The 17,448-nt window shown below is 27.1% G+C and overlaps 2 protein-coding genes across 2 annotated transcripts; both read left to right on the top strand.

Moving 5' to 3' along the window:
• Window positions 1-151: 151 nt before the first annotated feature.
• On the top strand, window positions 152-6,669 carry LOC132949711 (transcription initiation factor TFIID subunit 8). Its single transcript, XM_061020728.1, has 4 exons — window positions 152-675; window positions 2,245-2,537; window positions 2,614-2,764; window positions 5,701-6,669. Exons 1-4 carry the CDS (start codon window positions 555-557, stop codon window positions 5,982-5,984), a joined length of 849 nt encoding a protein of 282 aa, XP_060876711.1. The 5' UTR covers window positions 152-554; the 3' UTR covers window positions 5,985-6,669.
• A 2,833-nt stretch (window positions 6,670-9,502) lies between these two features.
• LOC132948844 (conserved oligomeric Golgi complex subunit 2) lies at window positions 9,503-17,423 on the top strand. The gene is made up of 11 exons (XM_061019504.1): window positions 9,503-9,671; window positions 10,994-11,221; window positions 11,296-11,550; window positions 11,617-11,918; window positions 11,994-12,114; window positions 12,190-12,332; window positions 15,051-15,209; window positions 15,290-15,516; window positions 15,578-15,821; window positions 15,893-16,052; window positions 17,283-17,423. Exons 1-11 carry the CDS (start codon window positions 9,621-9,623, stop codon window positions 17,370-17,372), a joined length of 1,980 nt encoding a protein of 659 aa, XP_060875487.1. The 5' UTR covers window positions 9,503-9,620; the 3' UTR covers window positions 17,373-17,423.
• Window positions 17,424-17,448: the final 25 nt, after the last annotated feature.

Below are 17,448 nucleotides of genomic sequence, written 5' to 3'. Positions count from 1 at the left end.
TTCATAGTACCACACCGTGTGGTTTTGTGTTTTTATGTTTATACCAAAATCATAGACCTTACTTACCTTGTCCGTGGTAACAACGTATGTTTATATATCTGTGTTATCAACTTGCAATAATGATAGCATTGTCTTGAAAAACAGTTACAATCTACAGCTCCATAGCCCATAGGCCATAGATCTATGTACAGCCCACAGACAGCGTTGCATGTTTTACACTTTGCAGCAAGCAACTAAAGACTAAAAAGACTCTCAATTCCGATTGTTCCGAATACCGAATACACTGTTAACTGTCTACTGTATAAGGTCTATATTATACTGTATATATTATGTTTGAACTGCATACTTGCATAGTGCATACTGCATTGATGCACACGGACTACTAAATCGGAAGACCATTGACCATATTACTACAACAATATTAATAACAATAAAAATAATATTTGGATTTTTGGACGTAAGTACGTAACTGCAACCTGGATTATTAAAATATTTTATTCTGTGCCTGGGGTGTCGTAAATCTTGAACTTCCGCATCGATTGTGTCTGTCAATAATGGATAAGACTATGGAGAGGAAGTTTTTGAAGACCACTGTTGCCGGAATATTGATGGAAAATGGGTTTCAAGCGGCAGAACCAGGCGCCATGGAGACCCTCGTCGAAATGCTCTTTAGTGGTCAGTACATTTTGATGGTTACTGACTGTATGCCTTAACTAATTTAAATTAGACAGTTTGGCTGTTCTGACAGTCGCATATTTATGATTGAAATGATAGTTACCTACCTAGAGGGCAAACATATTAAAGGTCACTAATGCGATATTTATCTGGGAGCCTCTTATCATACCTATCTTTTACTAAACCTATTCATTGTTATTTACCTACATGGGTTCCATAACTACACTAAGTGAGCTTTTTTAAATTTTCCACCGCGTTTAGGGTATGGTTGAGTATTACATTTTTAATTGGTGGATAGGTACATAGTACTTTTATTTTATTAGTTTCAACCAAAATTGTTGTTTCAATAGGTTTTGCTTCTGAAGATCACTTACAAACTATGTATTAATACTCATTTACCATTTCTCATGTAAAAATACAAATTTTTTCTCTTCTATTTTTGAATTTATATAGATAGTATACTTAAGTGAATAATTTAAGTTTATACTGATGTACATAAACCTATAATATAAAATAATGAAATACATAATATAGTACAAGAACACATTAAAATAATGTCCAAAAACTTATTAATCAGGTATATTATTATCATTATGTATTATTCTCTTATTATAATGTCTCATATACACTTAATTAAAATGTATTTCACATTTTTAAAAACCATCGACTTGTATAAATTAATTTAGAATTTAGAAACCAAAAAGATTTAAATAGTAAATAAAAATTATAGCTAATAAACACAGTTTTTGAAGCTAAATAAAGTTAAAATAATACATATTTTTCCACCTTGATTTCCATACAGTTTTAAAAATAATTATAAGACAATAATTTGTGTTTGATATAGTCATATAGGTAAACTTAAAGCCAGTTTATTATAAGTTAGATCATTTTTTAAATGACTATTAAACAAATAAAAGTAAATTATGTATACAATCATATTATAAAATGTGGGGCAATGCTCAGTCTTATTAAAATAAAATACGATTCATAGCTAACTATTAATTTATAAATAAATAAAAAAAATATAATATAAAATAAATCAAGATATTTTTAAAAATAATTATCAATACTTATCTATGGTAATTATTAATTTTTAAGAGGATGTCAGAGCACTATTTGCTTTCTCTCTCTGAACATAAATTTGTTACCTATGTTTCGCATAGATCAGAGAAAGAAAGCAAATGGTGTGCTGACATCCTTTTAAGATTTAAAGTTCCAAGTAAATTATTTTAGTTATATTTAAGACTATGGTTATTATACTAGATTTTTTTTACCGAATTATTTTTCCCTATTACAATATGGGAATTATTGAAGGTGATTAAAATTAAATAGAATATATCTTCCAAGGTTTAGTATAATAATATATAGGTTAAGAATGATTTAAAACACCTGAATAAAACTTGTCTGAAATAAAAAAAAATATATATCAAAATTTTGGTGCTACTGTCACTGATTCTATTGAAAGTATTGTATATTTTCAATGGTCATATTTTATGTTAAAAATTATAAATATTGTAAGTGTTATTTGTAATTAATGTAATGTATTTGAATGTTTTTATTTGATTTTAGTGCTATCCCAAATGGGAAATAGTAGCCGTCGTTATGCAGAAGTAGCTGGGCGTCTCGAGCCTCTCGGTGCCGATGTTATGATGGGCCTAATTGACATGGGTATGTTCAAAAATGCGTCCAGCCTATTAGCTTATGCCAAAAGATCAAATCGAGCTGTTCTCCCTAGCCCTGTACCATCTGTACAGCCCCGCCAAACAAGTAACCTACAAGCGGGGACAAGACTGCCTCATCCATCATATATGCCAAGTTATATGCCAGCTTTTCCAGATCCGCATGCATACATAAGGACCCCAGTAAGATCACTAGTTCTGTACCAATGTACAACAAACAGTTATTTTTGCAATACACCAATATATTATTTATTTGCAGACACACAAACAACCAGTAACTGAATATGAAGCAATCAGAGAAAAATCTGCAATTCAAAAGCATGAACTTGAAAAATCATTAATTAAGTTTTTAATAAAAACTGGCCCTACTGAGAGTTTATTTTTGAACCAAGAAAATGATTGTTTTGCTTGTAAGTATGATAATATTACTTAAGGCTGTTGAAAACAGAGACTTTTTTCGTGCATTTAGACCAATAAGTGGATTAAAATAAAATATTCTTCCAGAAGTTCAATATTAAATTTTGAAATACATTTGAATTCCTTATTCTTTTTTCTAAGTTATTTAAGAAAATGGTTTTTCGATTATTATTTCTTTAGTAACACTAAAGTAATTGTAAATTTTGAAGAAAAAAAATTTATTTAGTACTATACTAATTAAACAATACAAAAACTCAAAAATTAAATTAAATTCTTAAATAAGCCAGAAAAGAGCATAAGGAATTCAAATATGTTAAAATTATAACCAGGCTTTTGGTACTGGCTGAATTTTTCTTCCGTTTTTTGGGACTTTGTTGAAACTTTTTTGATCGCAAAATATAGTGACGTGTGACTGCGCGTATGTACATTACAGATTCACAAGTATCTTAGTTTCGTAGTTTATCTTTAATTACATAAAGCTTTTAGGTAACTCGCACACAATAATGATCAGTTACTACACACATAGAAACACATTGCTCACTCATCGACCGCCTCCCTCTCCCCCCCCCCCCCCCCGTAGGCTATCTTTAATTTATAAAAAATAAAAAAAACTAACCAACTAGGTACCCATCAGAAACAAAAAGATTTTATATGACGTGTAGAATTAATGACTGTGTATGTTTTTTATTTTATTTAATATTTGATATCAGTATTTTTTTTAAGTTTACTGTTTAGTATTTATTAATTGAAGTATTTAGTATTGTTAGTATTTAACAGCATTACTGTTTAAGTTATTTTTTAACACATAAATACTGATATATCTATATTAGTCACATATTTTATTTTTTAATATGTGATATTCGCCCCTTCCATTAATCTGAATCTGCCCCTGTTCCTAGCTGTCATTTGTAAGGTTAGCTAAGATAGTATTTTAGTTGTATGAAAATGAGCAGTAATTGTCTTATAAATATAGTGAGAATTAATAGATACATAGGAGCAAAAATTATATTTTTGGTATTGGTTTAGTTGACGTCCGCCAAGAAAGTATTCTTCTGCCACTTATATCTCGTATTTTCAATGTAACAATCATTTGTTGTTACATTTATAATTAGTTTTATTGTTAAGTTAATTTTTTTTCTTAAACCAAAAAATTTTAAATATATTTTATTCGAAAAACAAAATTTTAGAAAAAAAATTATTATAATCAGAAATATCAAATTTTATTTATAAATAAAGGTAATAATTTAATAGTTATAAATTATAATATTGAATATATTATAGATATTATAAACAGAAAAGTTATAAGTAAAACTGCGTTATTCAGATAAGAAAAATATAACATTTACTCAGTTTCCTATTATGTTTGTGTAATCATTAAAAATTATTAATTAATTGTTATTACTTATTAGTTACTTATTATTATATTTTTATTCATTCATAGAATTACTGCTGAATGAAATAATATTTGATATTATATGTGTACGTAATTAATTATATTCTAATAATGAATTTGATTATTGCTGTTTAGCTGTGGATCATTAGGTAAACGAATACATACATACATACATACATACATATTATATCATATAATTAATTAAACTATTAAAGTAGTAAGTATTTTTGTATTTATTATTTTAATTTTAAATGTATAGATTATAAAATATACAGTATGATGATTTAAACATCAGAAATTATGAGCATCAACTAAACCTGAATAGTGGGAGAATACTTTCTTGGCAAGTGTCAACTAAATTAGTATAGATTTTTAATTTGAGAAGTCAGAAGCAACTCCTTGTGTCATAACTCATAACCTATCAAATGCAGTAGCAACGTTAAAAAAATACCAATTCGAGGATTTCCAACACTAAGATGATTGAATTAGTGAGACAATGCACTTGTATTTAAGTGTCTAGTACTGTGGGTACTTTTCATCTGTGAAAAAAATAAAATACTTATTATTAGGGTTTGGATTTGAAGACAATATACTCAATAAAAAAGCAATTACAAAAAAAATGTACTACAAAATTAATTAGTTTGTATATTGTATATTTAACTAGTATTGAACTAAAAAAAAATCACTACCATGCACTTAGATAAACTGTTTTCAGTAAAACGTTGTAGGTTTGGGCTTAAAATATTTTTGTACATAGAAAATGATCTTTCTACGTCCACGGAAGTTATCAGGGCGGACTGACGAACAATTTTGAATCTAGTATCTATGCATTATGAACATATTTTAATTTATAGATTGGTAGTATCGGTACTTTTATAAACGTTAATTTAAATGGCCATACCAAATACTTGATAAAGTATTTAGTGATATTGATAAATATCCTCGATAATAAAACCCATTAAAAATAACTGACAGACGACAATGCAGTCTTCAGAAAATCTTATAGATTTGTACCGTTAATACGTATGTTGTGTATAAAACTATCAAATCAATTGAAAATTAAACACAATAAAGGCATTTATAATTGAAAAAGGTAAAAATGCATTTATAAGTAAAAAAGACAAAAAAAATACGTTCATCATCTTACATATTAAATGACACACTTTTTATAAAAAAATTATTTCTCTATTATTATTATTAAAAAGAAGGCTTTTGTCTTTAAATCCAAACCCTACTTATTATATTTTATTTCTAATGATAAATAATAAGACCAGCATTTTTTTTCTTATTTAAATATGTATTTAATATTTTTCATAATTTAATGGCGCCCAAGAAAATAAAAATCAGATCATTTTTGGCACGTATTGTTTGAAAAAATTGCCATCCCTGGTCTAGAAGTATAGATGTTGAACTGAGTATAATAGTATATTATGGTCCAATAGGTACTACAATAATGCCAAACTAGTCTAGAATCAATCCTGAACAGAAAAACAAATTACAGAGCTTTTAATACCTAGTAAATGTTTTTTGTTATAGTGATAGCCAATAAGCCACAACAACCCGCATACTTCTCAGCATTGTTACCTCAAGATCAAGTATTTGATGAGGATCCCGATGAAACTGAAATACCAGTACCTACTAAAAAAATTAAGTTAAAAAAAGATATTCAGATAAAAGAAGAATTTGATGAAAATGAAGAACTAGAAAATGAAAATGAAGAAGAAGAAGATATAAACAATGGTGATGAAACTGAATCAAAACCAGAAGAACCCATTGACAATCCTTTCTTGAGACCTGTTAAGTATCCGGCCGCCCCTTAAAATTGTTCTACTGGTCATATAACATATTTATAAAAAATTACTTTGAATCAAAAAATATTTTTTTTAAACCGAATATAAGATCAGTCTCAGATTATTGTACATTCTGTATTTCTGTCACATATTGTTATTTAAAGTAAAATATTATGTCCCATGAATTACGTCGGTATCTTGCGTTTAAACTTAAGAGGACGTTACACCTGCATGCATTGTCTCCGTCTTACAAATACAACATAGCAAAACTGTAAAAAACTGCAAAACATATGATATGAACTCCCTCTATATTCATAGTAAATTAACCAAAACTTGACAATGCATAGGAAAGAACTTTATTTGTATTTATTTATACTATCCAAATAATAAAACGTTGTGAAATTTTAATTCTACTATAAATACAGAAGGCGCATAATTGTCCCACACTTACAGTTTTTGCTATGTTGTACATTTGTAAGACGGAAACAATGCATGCGGGGATAGCGTTCTCTGAAACCTAATTATTTATTATATTTTATATCAAATGAAAAGGCTGGGCAATGAGTTAAGAATTAAAGTTAAGTTATAATTAGTTAATTTACATAATGATGAATACCTATTACCTAATGAGTTACTTTATTTCCCAAAGTGATTTTATAACTTAACAAGTTAAATTTTATTTTAAAATTGTTGTAATATATGGAGTAATTATTTATTTTTATTATTTTTTTTAATTGAATGTTTAATATTTCCCCCCTTAGCCCTTAGGGCATATGGTAACAGATATGGCACAAACTAGTTATATGTAAATCCAGTAGAAGGGCGAGGGTTTGCTACCAACAACCTACTACCTATGAAAGACCATTCTTTTTTCCACTTTATATAGTAGATGAGTATATGGAATCTCCGCCAGTGTTAAGACTTTGCTTATGTAAAACTAAATAGTAAATAATACATCTCAACTAAGTAAAGTAAAAAATACAAAATGAAAAAAAAAATATGATGTAGGAGAACACTATAAATAGTTATAATAATGGACTATTAGACTTAATAGTTAGAATATCTACAAATTTTATTACATAATTTCAGTTCACAGTTCAAAATATTATAAGTTATAACATATAATGTCATAATATAACATACCTACATATTTTTTGATTAATACAATTATCCATCATGATTTTTTAACATAATACTGGCCATTACAATTTGTTTAGATAATCATTATCTTTATTTTTTTTGGCATAACATACGCATACATAACAATTATAGAATAAGGATGATTATTATTATAAAATTATGATTTTTTGTTTAATAATAATAATTGGTATATTATATTAATTGTAACTGTTAATTGATTTTCTTCACTGGCAGAGTTTACATGCGCCCATATTAAATATGAGCACTGAGCAGTGATGTTCCCATAGAAGTTGGGTTCAAGTCATAGGTTAAACTGTTAAAGTACCTAACTAATAATTAAAGTTGTGTAACGAACCCAATAATACGCATGATATATTATTGTGATCGTTTCGCCTTCGGCTACATTTGGCAACATAAAGATTAGATAAATATTAGCTCATAGAAATTCGACTAAATTAATCTAAGTCATATATCCGATTAGAAAACCTATGGGAATATAACGAGAGGGCAATGCGATCTTGAACTCGCATTACAATAGGTCCTACAACCTCGCCTTAATCATAAATCATAAATGTATGAATATAATATTTAGAAATTGCTTACGAAATATACATAGATATATATATAATGCACAGTATCTAAATATTGACGGATGTCGTATAACATATGCGGCAAACACGATAACAGAACACGATTCTCGGATTAACCAGGCGTGGGAATGTATCGATAATTAATTGAACAACGTCCTGTGAAGTCCACAGATAAGTCGATAGACTAGGGGGGAATGGGAGAGCAGGAGGCCCTATAAAAGGACTGTAGATTAGACGTGTTACACCATAGTACAGACGAGCACCTTCACGAGAGACAACATAACAACTTTGTCAATTTGGACTTAGAGTATTTTATGCAGAAGAAATTCAATAAACAACTTAAACTTTTCAACCAGTCTAATTATTTTGTCAATCCTCTACCAACGGTCTTGCTACCTGCAACTTATAAACTAAGCAGTTATCTCAACAGCTAGTTTATAACAGTTGCATAAATTTGAGAAATGCAAAAAACATATTGGTTGGAACTTAGTATTACAATATTTCATTAAAACAATTATACCTAGGTATATAATTATACAAAAATAATAAATACTTGTACTGTTTTTGAATTTTACGTTAGAAGGATTTTTGAACGTATTTCAAATCTAAGCTTAACAGTTGATGGCACCGATATTGTTCGCGCTAAATCGACAACGCTACCCGAAGAGCTATTTGTAATCCCAGCAATAACAATAATAATAGTTACATTTTTGCAAAAAATAAATGTCTAATATAATAAAAAATTTAGTTGAAAAAATCTGTAATTAATAAAACAAAAAGCTGAATTGAATTAAAAAAATTCTACATTGAAAAATAAAAGGGTAGTACAAAATTTTAATCTTTTTTTGCTGCTATTTCGATTAAAAAAAATATATAATATATAATCAAAAAATATACATTGGTGTTTTTCAAATATCTTGAGTGCATCACTTCCATCAAATGTTGGTTTTAACTGATCCCTAAACTACTTGAAATCTACTAACCTTCATATTTGATTGAATCATCAACATCCTTTTTATATACACATTATCCTCAACATCATTAGTAGACTCAACATGTAGTCTAGTTAAGAATAAAATATAAAAATAGTTCAACTACTACACTATATTATGCATTTATTCTTTTGTCTAGTTCTCAGCAAAATGTATCAATTATTACATAATGCGTTTCAACCCGAAATGTATTATTACCACTAACTACTAAGTATAGTTAAACCCTTATTGTTACCATCAAGACATTTTTTTTTATTTTCATCTTTGAATGTATTACTTATTTGGGAGCAAAACTCTCCAACTCTACGTTCATAAATATTATTCAAATCTCATAATGTTGAAACAAAATTTTTTAAACTTCAACAAATTTACCGCTTGTAAAATATCATTGCTTTTGCTTTGTAAATTAATAGATGTTGTAATATTATATCATTCCAAAATAGACACAAATAGCTTGTTTCTTTTTTCAACATATTTTTCAACAACACCGAGAAGACTATGTGCCCTATGATAGAAAAACAAGGTATGATCGTAACTTTTTGACGGTCAGATACTTCGATAAGCACGTGACGTAGAGTTGTGTATAGTAATAATGCTTTAATGACAATTGACAATATGATAATACGGGTAAACAAGTGACGAAATTGCGTGGACTTGGACCAAATCTGGACTTTTGCGATCATACCATGTTGTTTATATCATGATGTGCCCTTTATATACGTGGCCCCCCTTGGCCACCCCTTAATCAGGGCTTGTAATCTGTGCCGTCGGCCTAAAAATTGATAAGCTTTCTATCGCGATATTATGTTATGTGTTATCACTTACCAGGTATTATAATTATAAATTGTTAGCCGATTAATTCATCTTATATAGGTACCCGCATAATTTTTGACAATTTACGTTAATCTTAAAAAACAAAACCTTAAGCAATATTAAATTTTGATATGGACTCCGACAACATTTCTCCGATGTTTGATATGCAGACATTCTCAAAGGTACAAATCTATTTTACTAGATACTCTATTTTCAAAATAGGTATACGTGTTTTTTTCTGCTCAATACAAAAATTATTAAAAACAAATGTGCAGAAACTTATTACATATTTAAAAGTTGTTGTCGTAGACGTTTGCTGATGTCATTTTTTTAGTTTTATTATATTATCAAGCATTTTTTTTATTCCTTTAATCAGTATTACCTACTTAATACTCAGTAAATACAAATTAATATTTCTTAGATTTACATGATTTCATAAATTTATTTATTTATTTTAATAAAAGTAATTGTTCCGGTAATAATCATGTTTCCATTTCCATAATGAATAGTTAGCTATTAATATCTAGCATTTTTTTTAATGTAAATATTTATTAGTGTAAACTGTACTTAGTCCAAAATAAATAATTGTTAGCAATGGAAATTATATCTAAATTGATGTATAGATTTTATTATGCTTTTGTAATTTACTTGGGTATTTAAAAAAAAATCTTTTCTGTATTAATAGGATTACAGATATAATCCTTCCAGTTCGTCTTTTTCACTCTGCAACCGTTCAAGTTTTTAAAAATAGAGGTTCCAAACTATATAATTTTAAATATAATATAGTTTTTGGATTCTGGGCCTGCACAACAGTACTTATTTTTTGTGATCGAGACATATATACAATAGGGACATTATCAACATCATATTTGGATTAGTCTAATACTTTAAAGTCATTATGATGCATTATGAATTTGTATTTTACATCCAAAATTGACTAAATGAGACTAATGAGAGCTCAAATAAGCTTTAATTTAAAACTGGGTGTTCAGTGTTTGTATGCAGTCAACATTTTTTAATAACGTGTCTATTAGTTATTAATTATTACTTAAATAAAATTAAAATAATAATTTCTATAATAATAAACTAAAAGTTAGATTGATGAATTTTGACTGAATCACTATGTTTAGAACTAAAAAGTACATACATTTAATACAATTTTAATTTTAATTTCTTTTTTATTTGAAATAACTTTAATTTAGTCAATTTTGTATATAGATAACAATTGGTACCTACTTAAAAATGACTTAAAAAATGTTGACCAATAGGAGTATGATAGTGTATAAAACAGTTGGGAGTTCTTATCAAAAAAATTGAGTTATATTGTGTATGCATAGAATGTATGTTAAAAATATTAATAGTTCATATTCTTTAGTTTCATGTTCATACTCAATTAAAAAATATTTATAAAGTTATATTGTTCTTTGTTTCTGAGGACGCGTGGTATAGAATATAGATTTATATTATAATAACAAAACATTCATACATAATATTTTTGTTTTAGGAATCATTTTCTGTTGATGAATTTTTAACAGAAAATCGTAATAAAATGACATTAGAAAACATGCGAGTTGAAATGGGCATTTTTCTCAAAGACCTACGCACTAAAATGATAAATTCACTCAATGATGATTGTGACAAATATTTTCATTTATCTAGGGGTTTAATTGGTATTGACCAGCAATTAGCAACCTTAAAACCAGAATTGAGTTTGTTAAGTAACTCTGTTAATGTATGACATTACATACTGTATATAGTGTATGGAGTTATTTCTAGAAATATAAGAATGTTAATAATTTTATTTAGGAAGCTAAAAACAATTTGGAGAATACATTATGTTATTTGGATAATGAAATACAATTAAATAAAAAATTGTGTAAAGATAAACAGGCATTTCACGCTATTATAAAAGTTCAAAAATCTTTAGAAAAATTAGATGAATTATTATTGGATCAAAATGATTGTAATATAATCATTTTAACTCGAGCTGTGGCTGAATATAATCAGCTTACATCAAGTATGACAAAATGCAGTGATATATTGAAAACTGTGCATCTGACGGTACGGTTCATATAATATTAGATATTATGACTCAATTTATGTTTGCTTATTTTTTTTTTCATTTAGAAAAAAACAATGCTGAATGATTTATTAATGAACAAATTAAATGAAGCCTTTGTGTCTTCAGTGTCAACAAATGCAAATGCGGTGAAGTGTTTTCTTGAACTGTATTTATCTTTGGGTAGAACAACATATGCTGAAGATGTGTGTAGGATTGAAGTTGTGACTCCAGCAATGAAATCTATACTCAATGAAAATTATTTACGGAGTTGTAAAGATGGTTTGAAAGAATTATACAGCCAGTGTTATGAATTCCTTCAAGTAGATTTAAAATATTTGCTTCAAGCTGCAGAAGAACAAAATAATGTGTATGCTTCATGTTTAATATTATTATTCATTTCAATTATGATAATATCCGTTAAATATGTATTATTTATTTATAGAAGTGACAAGTTTTGCAAGTTCAATTTTGTTTCAAAAAGCTTTTGGCCTGTTATCTTTGATCAAGTAAAAAAGAATTTGCAATGCATCTATAACTTCAGAGAACCTGATATTTTCATAAAAGTATGATTTCTTAAAATATATTATAAATGATAATTTAAATATATCTCATAACCTGAAGTATGACTACTATTTTAGAATTATAAAGTAACATTTAATGAATTCATGAAACATTTGATTGAATTATCTGTTTCACAACATGAAAGTGAGCCATTACATAAAGTACAAAGTTGGGCTGATTTTAAAAAATGCTGGAATTTGCCAATTTATTATCAATATCGGTAAGCCAAAATATATTTAATCATATAACTATAAAAATATAAAAATATACAAAGCTTGATCCTTCTGACTATCATAATTTCTTTCTCTCTTTCGGCACTCTTCAAATTTGAATCTAAAAATGTTACAAAGCTTTCATATATGAGAGTCCAGTGGTTGAAGTGGCTTAAAATAAGTGGAGAGATGCCTTTCATATTTCTATGCCTTTTATAGTTCTCACATGGCTTATACAGCAAGTTTTGAGGGGGGTAGGGTGTTAGTTAAACTTCTTATATACTGTATCATGAGAGAATATGCCGGTTCTGCGCATCCCCTCACGTCACTCTGCTGTCAAAACCAGTTCCTGTAGGGTGTCATATGGGAACGCGCATAAAAACCGATTTTGGTCAGCCCGCAGCATGATCTCTCGTGGGACAGAATATATCTTTTTTTATAATAGAATTTTATACATAGTATACATTTTTGTTTTTTAGTTTGGTGTCTTATTTTCACATATAACTAAAAATACCCTCATTTAAATATATGTTGAATATGATTACAAATATTATATATACAATATACATTATACATATTATACTTAAAGCATTTATGTACTTACAATTTATAAGTACTAACAGTATACGTTATACCAGTGTTTCTTAAACTTTTTTTATCCATGAACCCTAGGGTTCAACACTGTTTAAAAAATGCTGCATTATATAGTTCCCGAATTGGGAAAAATTAAGTAGAGGAGCTCAATCCAATGATTTAAAAACTGCGTTCCAAGGGCACAATTATTCAATACAGATCTGTGGGGGGCCTTGTCCCCCACCCCTCCTTCACACACCTTCCTTACATACATTTTGAATTCCAAATAGGTATAATATATTTTGATAGCAATATCTACATCTTACATTATTACGGTAGAAAAAAAATTAATAATAATCTACCAGTTTATTCAATATACTAAATAATTATTGTTTTTGTTTTAAAAAAAACTACATATTTTGATAAAAATAAAAAAATTCAAAAACACCGATAAAGTGTAATGAAAATTATTTCCAACATTAGTTTCCCCGTCCAGTGGTGTATTGGTAAATATATTTATGGGTATACGCACGACGCACCAATAAAATATGTATGTAACCTAAACGATCAAATTATATCATCGTATATATTATATATACATATTGCAGTTCAATTAGTACATAGTTTTTAACTTTATTTTATTAATTTTTGTATACCTAATGTAACAATAGAAAATAAAACAAAATCAACTCGAATGTCAAAAAAATTAAAATAATAATAACATTATTATTTTAGGTACAATCTATAGAATTTTCCACAAAGATTTTTTGAATTGAATATTGGGTTTACTTAATTGAACTTAAAGTCTTAAAATACATTAAACACAACGCATATTGTTATATAACTTATATTCAATACCTACTTCAATTGATAAATAATTCATTAATACATACATTTATTAATACCTACGAATAACGTTTTTTTTCCTATATGAACTATTAAATAAATTTTAAATCTTATTTGGTTTTCTGGTTATTTTGGAAGCGTATACCCGTAAAATAAGATTTTACATTGGGTATACGCCGAAAATCAAAAATCTTCTGATGGGTATACGGCGTATACCCGCGTACCCGTACCAATACACCACTGTCCCCGTCCAAGTAAAAGAAAATAGTAGGGGTACTCAAAAAAAAATAAAAATAGTAGGGGAGCTCCGTCCTGCTCTCTCCTTAATTTGAGCACTGGCATTATACCATTATACAGAAGATATAAAAAGATGGAAAAGCTAAATTTTTTGTAAATTCAAATTTTATTTATGTATTTACTATTTATTAACTTATGTAAAAGTAACCAATAAAGTTATAACTCTGAACTCTAGAACCGAAAATATAATATATAGGGCTAGGGACTATATAATATAATATATTGACTTCATGCTATAAAAAACCTTTAAAAATGCATAAATGTATGCATTAGTATATTAATATGCAAAAATGCTTAAATATGCTCTTAAAATTATTTTATTATAAAAAACCCAAGAAATGAAAAATTTAAATTAATATGGAACTATTTATTTTTGTTTCTTAATCCTACTTTTATAAGCTTGTCTTAACCAAATAAATTAAAATATAAATGCATATTGTCTTTAAGATTCAATAATTATTAAACTCTTGCTTAAATGAACAATACAATGTGTGACTGAATGTAAATGAGCAACGATTGTTCAATTAATATTTAATCATTTTCATTGTTTTTTGGAGCCAAGTAGAAATAAAACCAAAAGAGTGGAGTAAAATCCATAGGTTCTGATGGTATCTCGGGAGATTTTTTTTCACCTTTAGACATTTCTCTTCCATTTATTCTTCATCTATTTAGGAGGTCTTTGACGAGTGTTATTTTTCTGGCGTGGAAGTTAAGTTCTATTACTCCTATCTTTAAATCGGTAAGTTTTTCAAAGATTGAAAATTTCAGACCCATTACTATTCTATCTCATGTTGCTAAACTCTTTGAATCTACTGTTTACAAAAATATCCAAACAAATTTATGTTGAAATATGTACGCAAGCCTATTCATTATATTGAAATAAATAAATAGATAGATACATAATTAGAAAATAGTGGGTTAAAATATTTGTTAGTATTTTTTTCATAAATTATTTTTCATTGTATAAATTATAATAGTTTTACAATTTGATTTTAATTATTGCATTCAAGGTTTCAAGAGATTGGATTTTGTGCTGAAAATGTTATGAACCACGAAAGTTATGAGTCATGTATTGATAAAACGTTTAAACTTAAAGTTACAAAAGCTGTATGGGATTCTATGTGTTCTTGTTTAGATCCAAATATCTTCATACATCAATTGAGCCACAGGTTACAAAATTACTAATACATTTAAGAATAAGCAAACATAATGTTGGTTATAAACATTTTAATTTGGTTTACTATTTCAGATTTTTCAAATTAATATTACAGTTAATATCTAGATATCAGACTTGGGCAGAAGATGCTAATGTCAAATCTAAGACTGATTTAAAAAATTTTAGCACTCGTATTAAATTTCTCGAGGATTTGGAAAGTGATTTAAATATATTTTATTTTAAATTAAATGATATATATTTCATGTTTGAAGAATTGTTACATACAAAGGTACCTGCTGATATTTTAGAATTACAAAAAAGTAAGTGTTTCAAACATTTGAATCGTGATTTGTATTTTCATATGCTCCCGTATTTGTACAGGTAGTATTGTAAATGACAATTTAAACACGTTGATTAATGATTTAAGTAAATGTAAAGTTCAATCTGTGACGGATGAAGCCATGTCTCATGTAATAAGAGTAACTGATGTACCAAGGTTGTTCAGACACACAAATCGAGATTATCCAAATGAACCATGTGCTTACATGAAATCAATTGTGGTAACATTAAAAACATTACAGAATAAAAATTGTAAAAAACAAGTATTAGATCATATAGTAACACAGTAAGTAATTAAACTAGTAATGAAAGGAGGAATTTAAATGCGTCTGTTTATACTATAAACTTTTATATTAGATATGTAGCTTATGTTGATGATGTAATGAAAGCAATAAAAAAAACGGAAGAAAGCTTAAGAAAACTGAAAAAGATTAGAGATCCAAACTACAAAGTTAATTCTGATGATGATAAAATTCGTTCCCAGCTAACACTGGATATAGATTACTTGTTACTGGCCGTAAGTAAATACGGTTTTTTAAATTTGTACGTGTATATATATATATTTATTTTTCATTAAGTGTGAGTTTTTAAATTGTGTATAAGGAAGAATGAGTTTATTGCAGTTAATTTATTTTAGGATTACAAGTTCAATGGACCTTGAATATAGAATGGAAATTTTATTTACTTGATAATTTATAACAGTAATTTTTTAATTTATCTCTGAGCATACAATTAAATGAACAATTTTAATAATAAAAAATCTGAAAGATAAATTTTTTATGGATATTGGCGATTTGAAGGGCATGGTGTCAGTGGTATCACTATAGGATTAGGCGTAATAATGAAAAATGTTTGGGTAAAAATGTTTGTTTTGGTGGTTGGATAAATTATGGTAAGCAATAACGTAAAAAAACGTTGCATAATAATTATATCAATAAATATATTGATATAATAATATATATTAATTATATTAAGGGGAGATTAAAAGTAGGTACCTAGATACTGAAATATATGGTATATATCATGGTTTATTAATGTTCACCGCGCGAATGCCTACTACTAGTTATCTCATTGTTAAAAAAAAATAAGTACCTAGCCATAAATATTTAGTTTATTTCTTCACTAGAATATATATTATCTTATTTAGCTTTATAACTGTTAATCCATATTTATAAATGAAAGGTAAGGATAAAAATATTGTTATTGACACATCTGTAACACATATTAAATTGTAGTAAAATCTTTTCTGTTTGATTTAATACAGTAAACAATCACAATTTATCTTATATTAAATAAACACATTTTCTCAATGATTTGATTTTTTTCAAAAATTAAATAATGGAAAATAATTGAATCATTAATTAAGTAAGTAAATTAATAATTCAGCATTCAATTTTAACAAGTTTTTCATTTAAAATATAAAGATCACAAATATTAACGTAGTGTTTTCTTTATCAAAATTCATAATATTAAGAAATCAACAAAATAAAATTTATAATCTAAACCTTATAACTATTCAAAAGTAATATTTATTAAAATATATAAAGACTGGAAAATCTTACTTGATAACAATATAATATTTTGTATTTGTATACAAATATATAGATAAACATTTTTGAAGAGTATCCCGAGTAAGGGGCTATTAGTGATTGCCTAAGGACTTCTTATAAAATTGTATATGTTTAAAACTATACTATTTTATTTTATGTATACCTAAACATAATTTATTATGCATATTTTATTTCAGATTGGTGATATGAGTTTACCAGAAGTAAATGAAATTGAATTAAAGTTGGACATTGCAAAACAAACAATCCTTGTTGATAAAATGGCATAGAATTTAAAAACATAAAAAAAAATTATACAATTAAAAAATATTTATTTATATTTAATATTAATAAAAAAAAAATTAC

The sequence above is a fragment of the Metopolophium dirhodum genome, chromosome 7, assembly GCF_019925205.1.
Source record: "Metopolophium dirhodum isolate CAU chromosome 7, ASM1992520v1, whole genome shotgun sequence".
Lineage (NCBI taxonomy): Eukaryota > Metazoa > Arthropoda > Insecta > Hemiptera > Aphididae > Metopolophium > Metopolophium dirhodum.
The sequence above is the reverse complement of the archived record's forward strand: the minus strand, read 5'-3'. Positions and strand labels throughout refer to the sequence as shown.

Coding starts and splice junctions, on each gene's coding strand:
- LOC132949711 (XM_061020728.1), top strand. CDS start 555: ATGGATAAGACTATGGAGAGGAAGTTTTTGAAGACCACTGTTGCCGGA. Junction 676..2,244: donor CGTCGAAATGCTCTTTAGTG/GTCAGTACATTT, acceptor ATTTGATTTTAG/TGCTATCCCAAATGGGAAAT. Junction 2,538..2,613: donor ATGCATACATAAGGACCCCA/GTAAGATCACTA, acceptor ATTTATTTGCAG/ACACACAAACAACCAGTAAC.
- LOC132948844 (XM_061019504.1), top strand. CDS start 9,621: ATGGACTCCGACAACATTTCTCCGATGTTTGATATGCAGACATTCTCA. Junction 11,551..11,616: donor TGAAAACTGTGCATCTGACG/GTACGGTTCATA, acceptor TTTTTCATTTAG/AAAAAAACAATGCTGAATGA. Junction 12,115..12,189: donor AACCTGATATTTTCATAAAA/GTATGATTTCTT, acceptor CTACTATTTTAG/AATTATAAAGTAACATTTAA.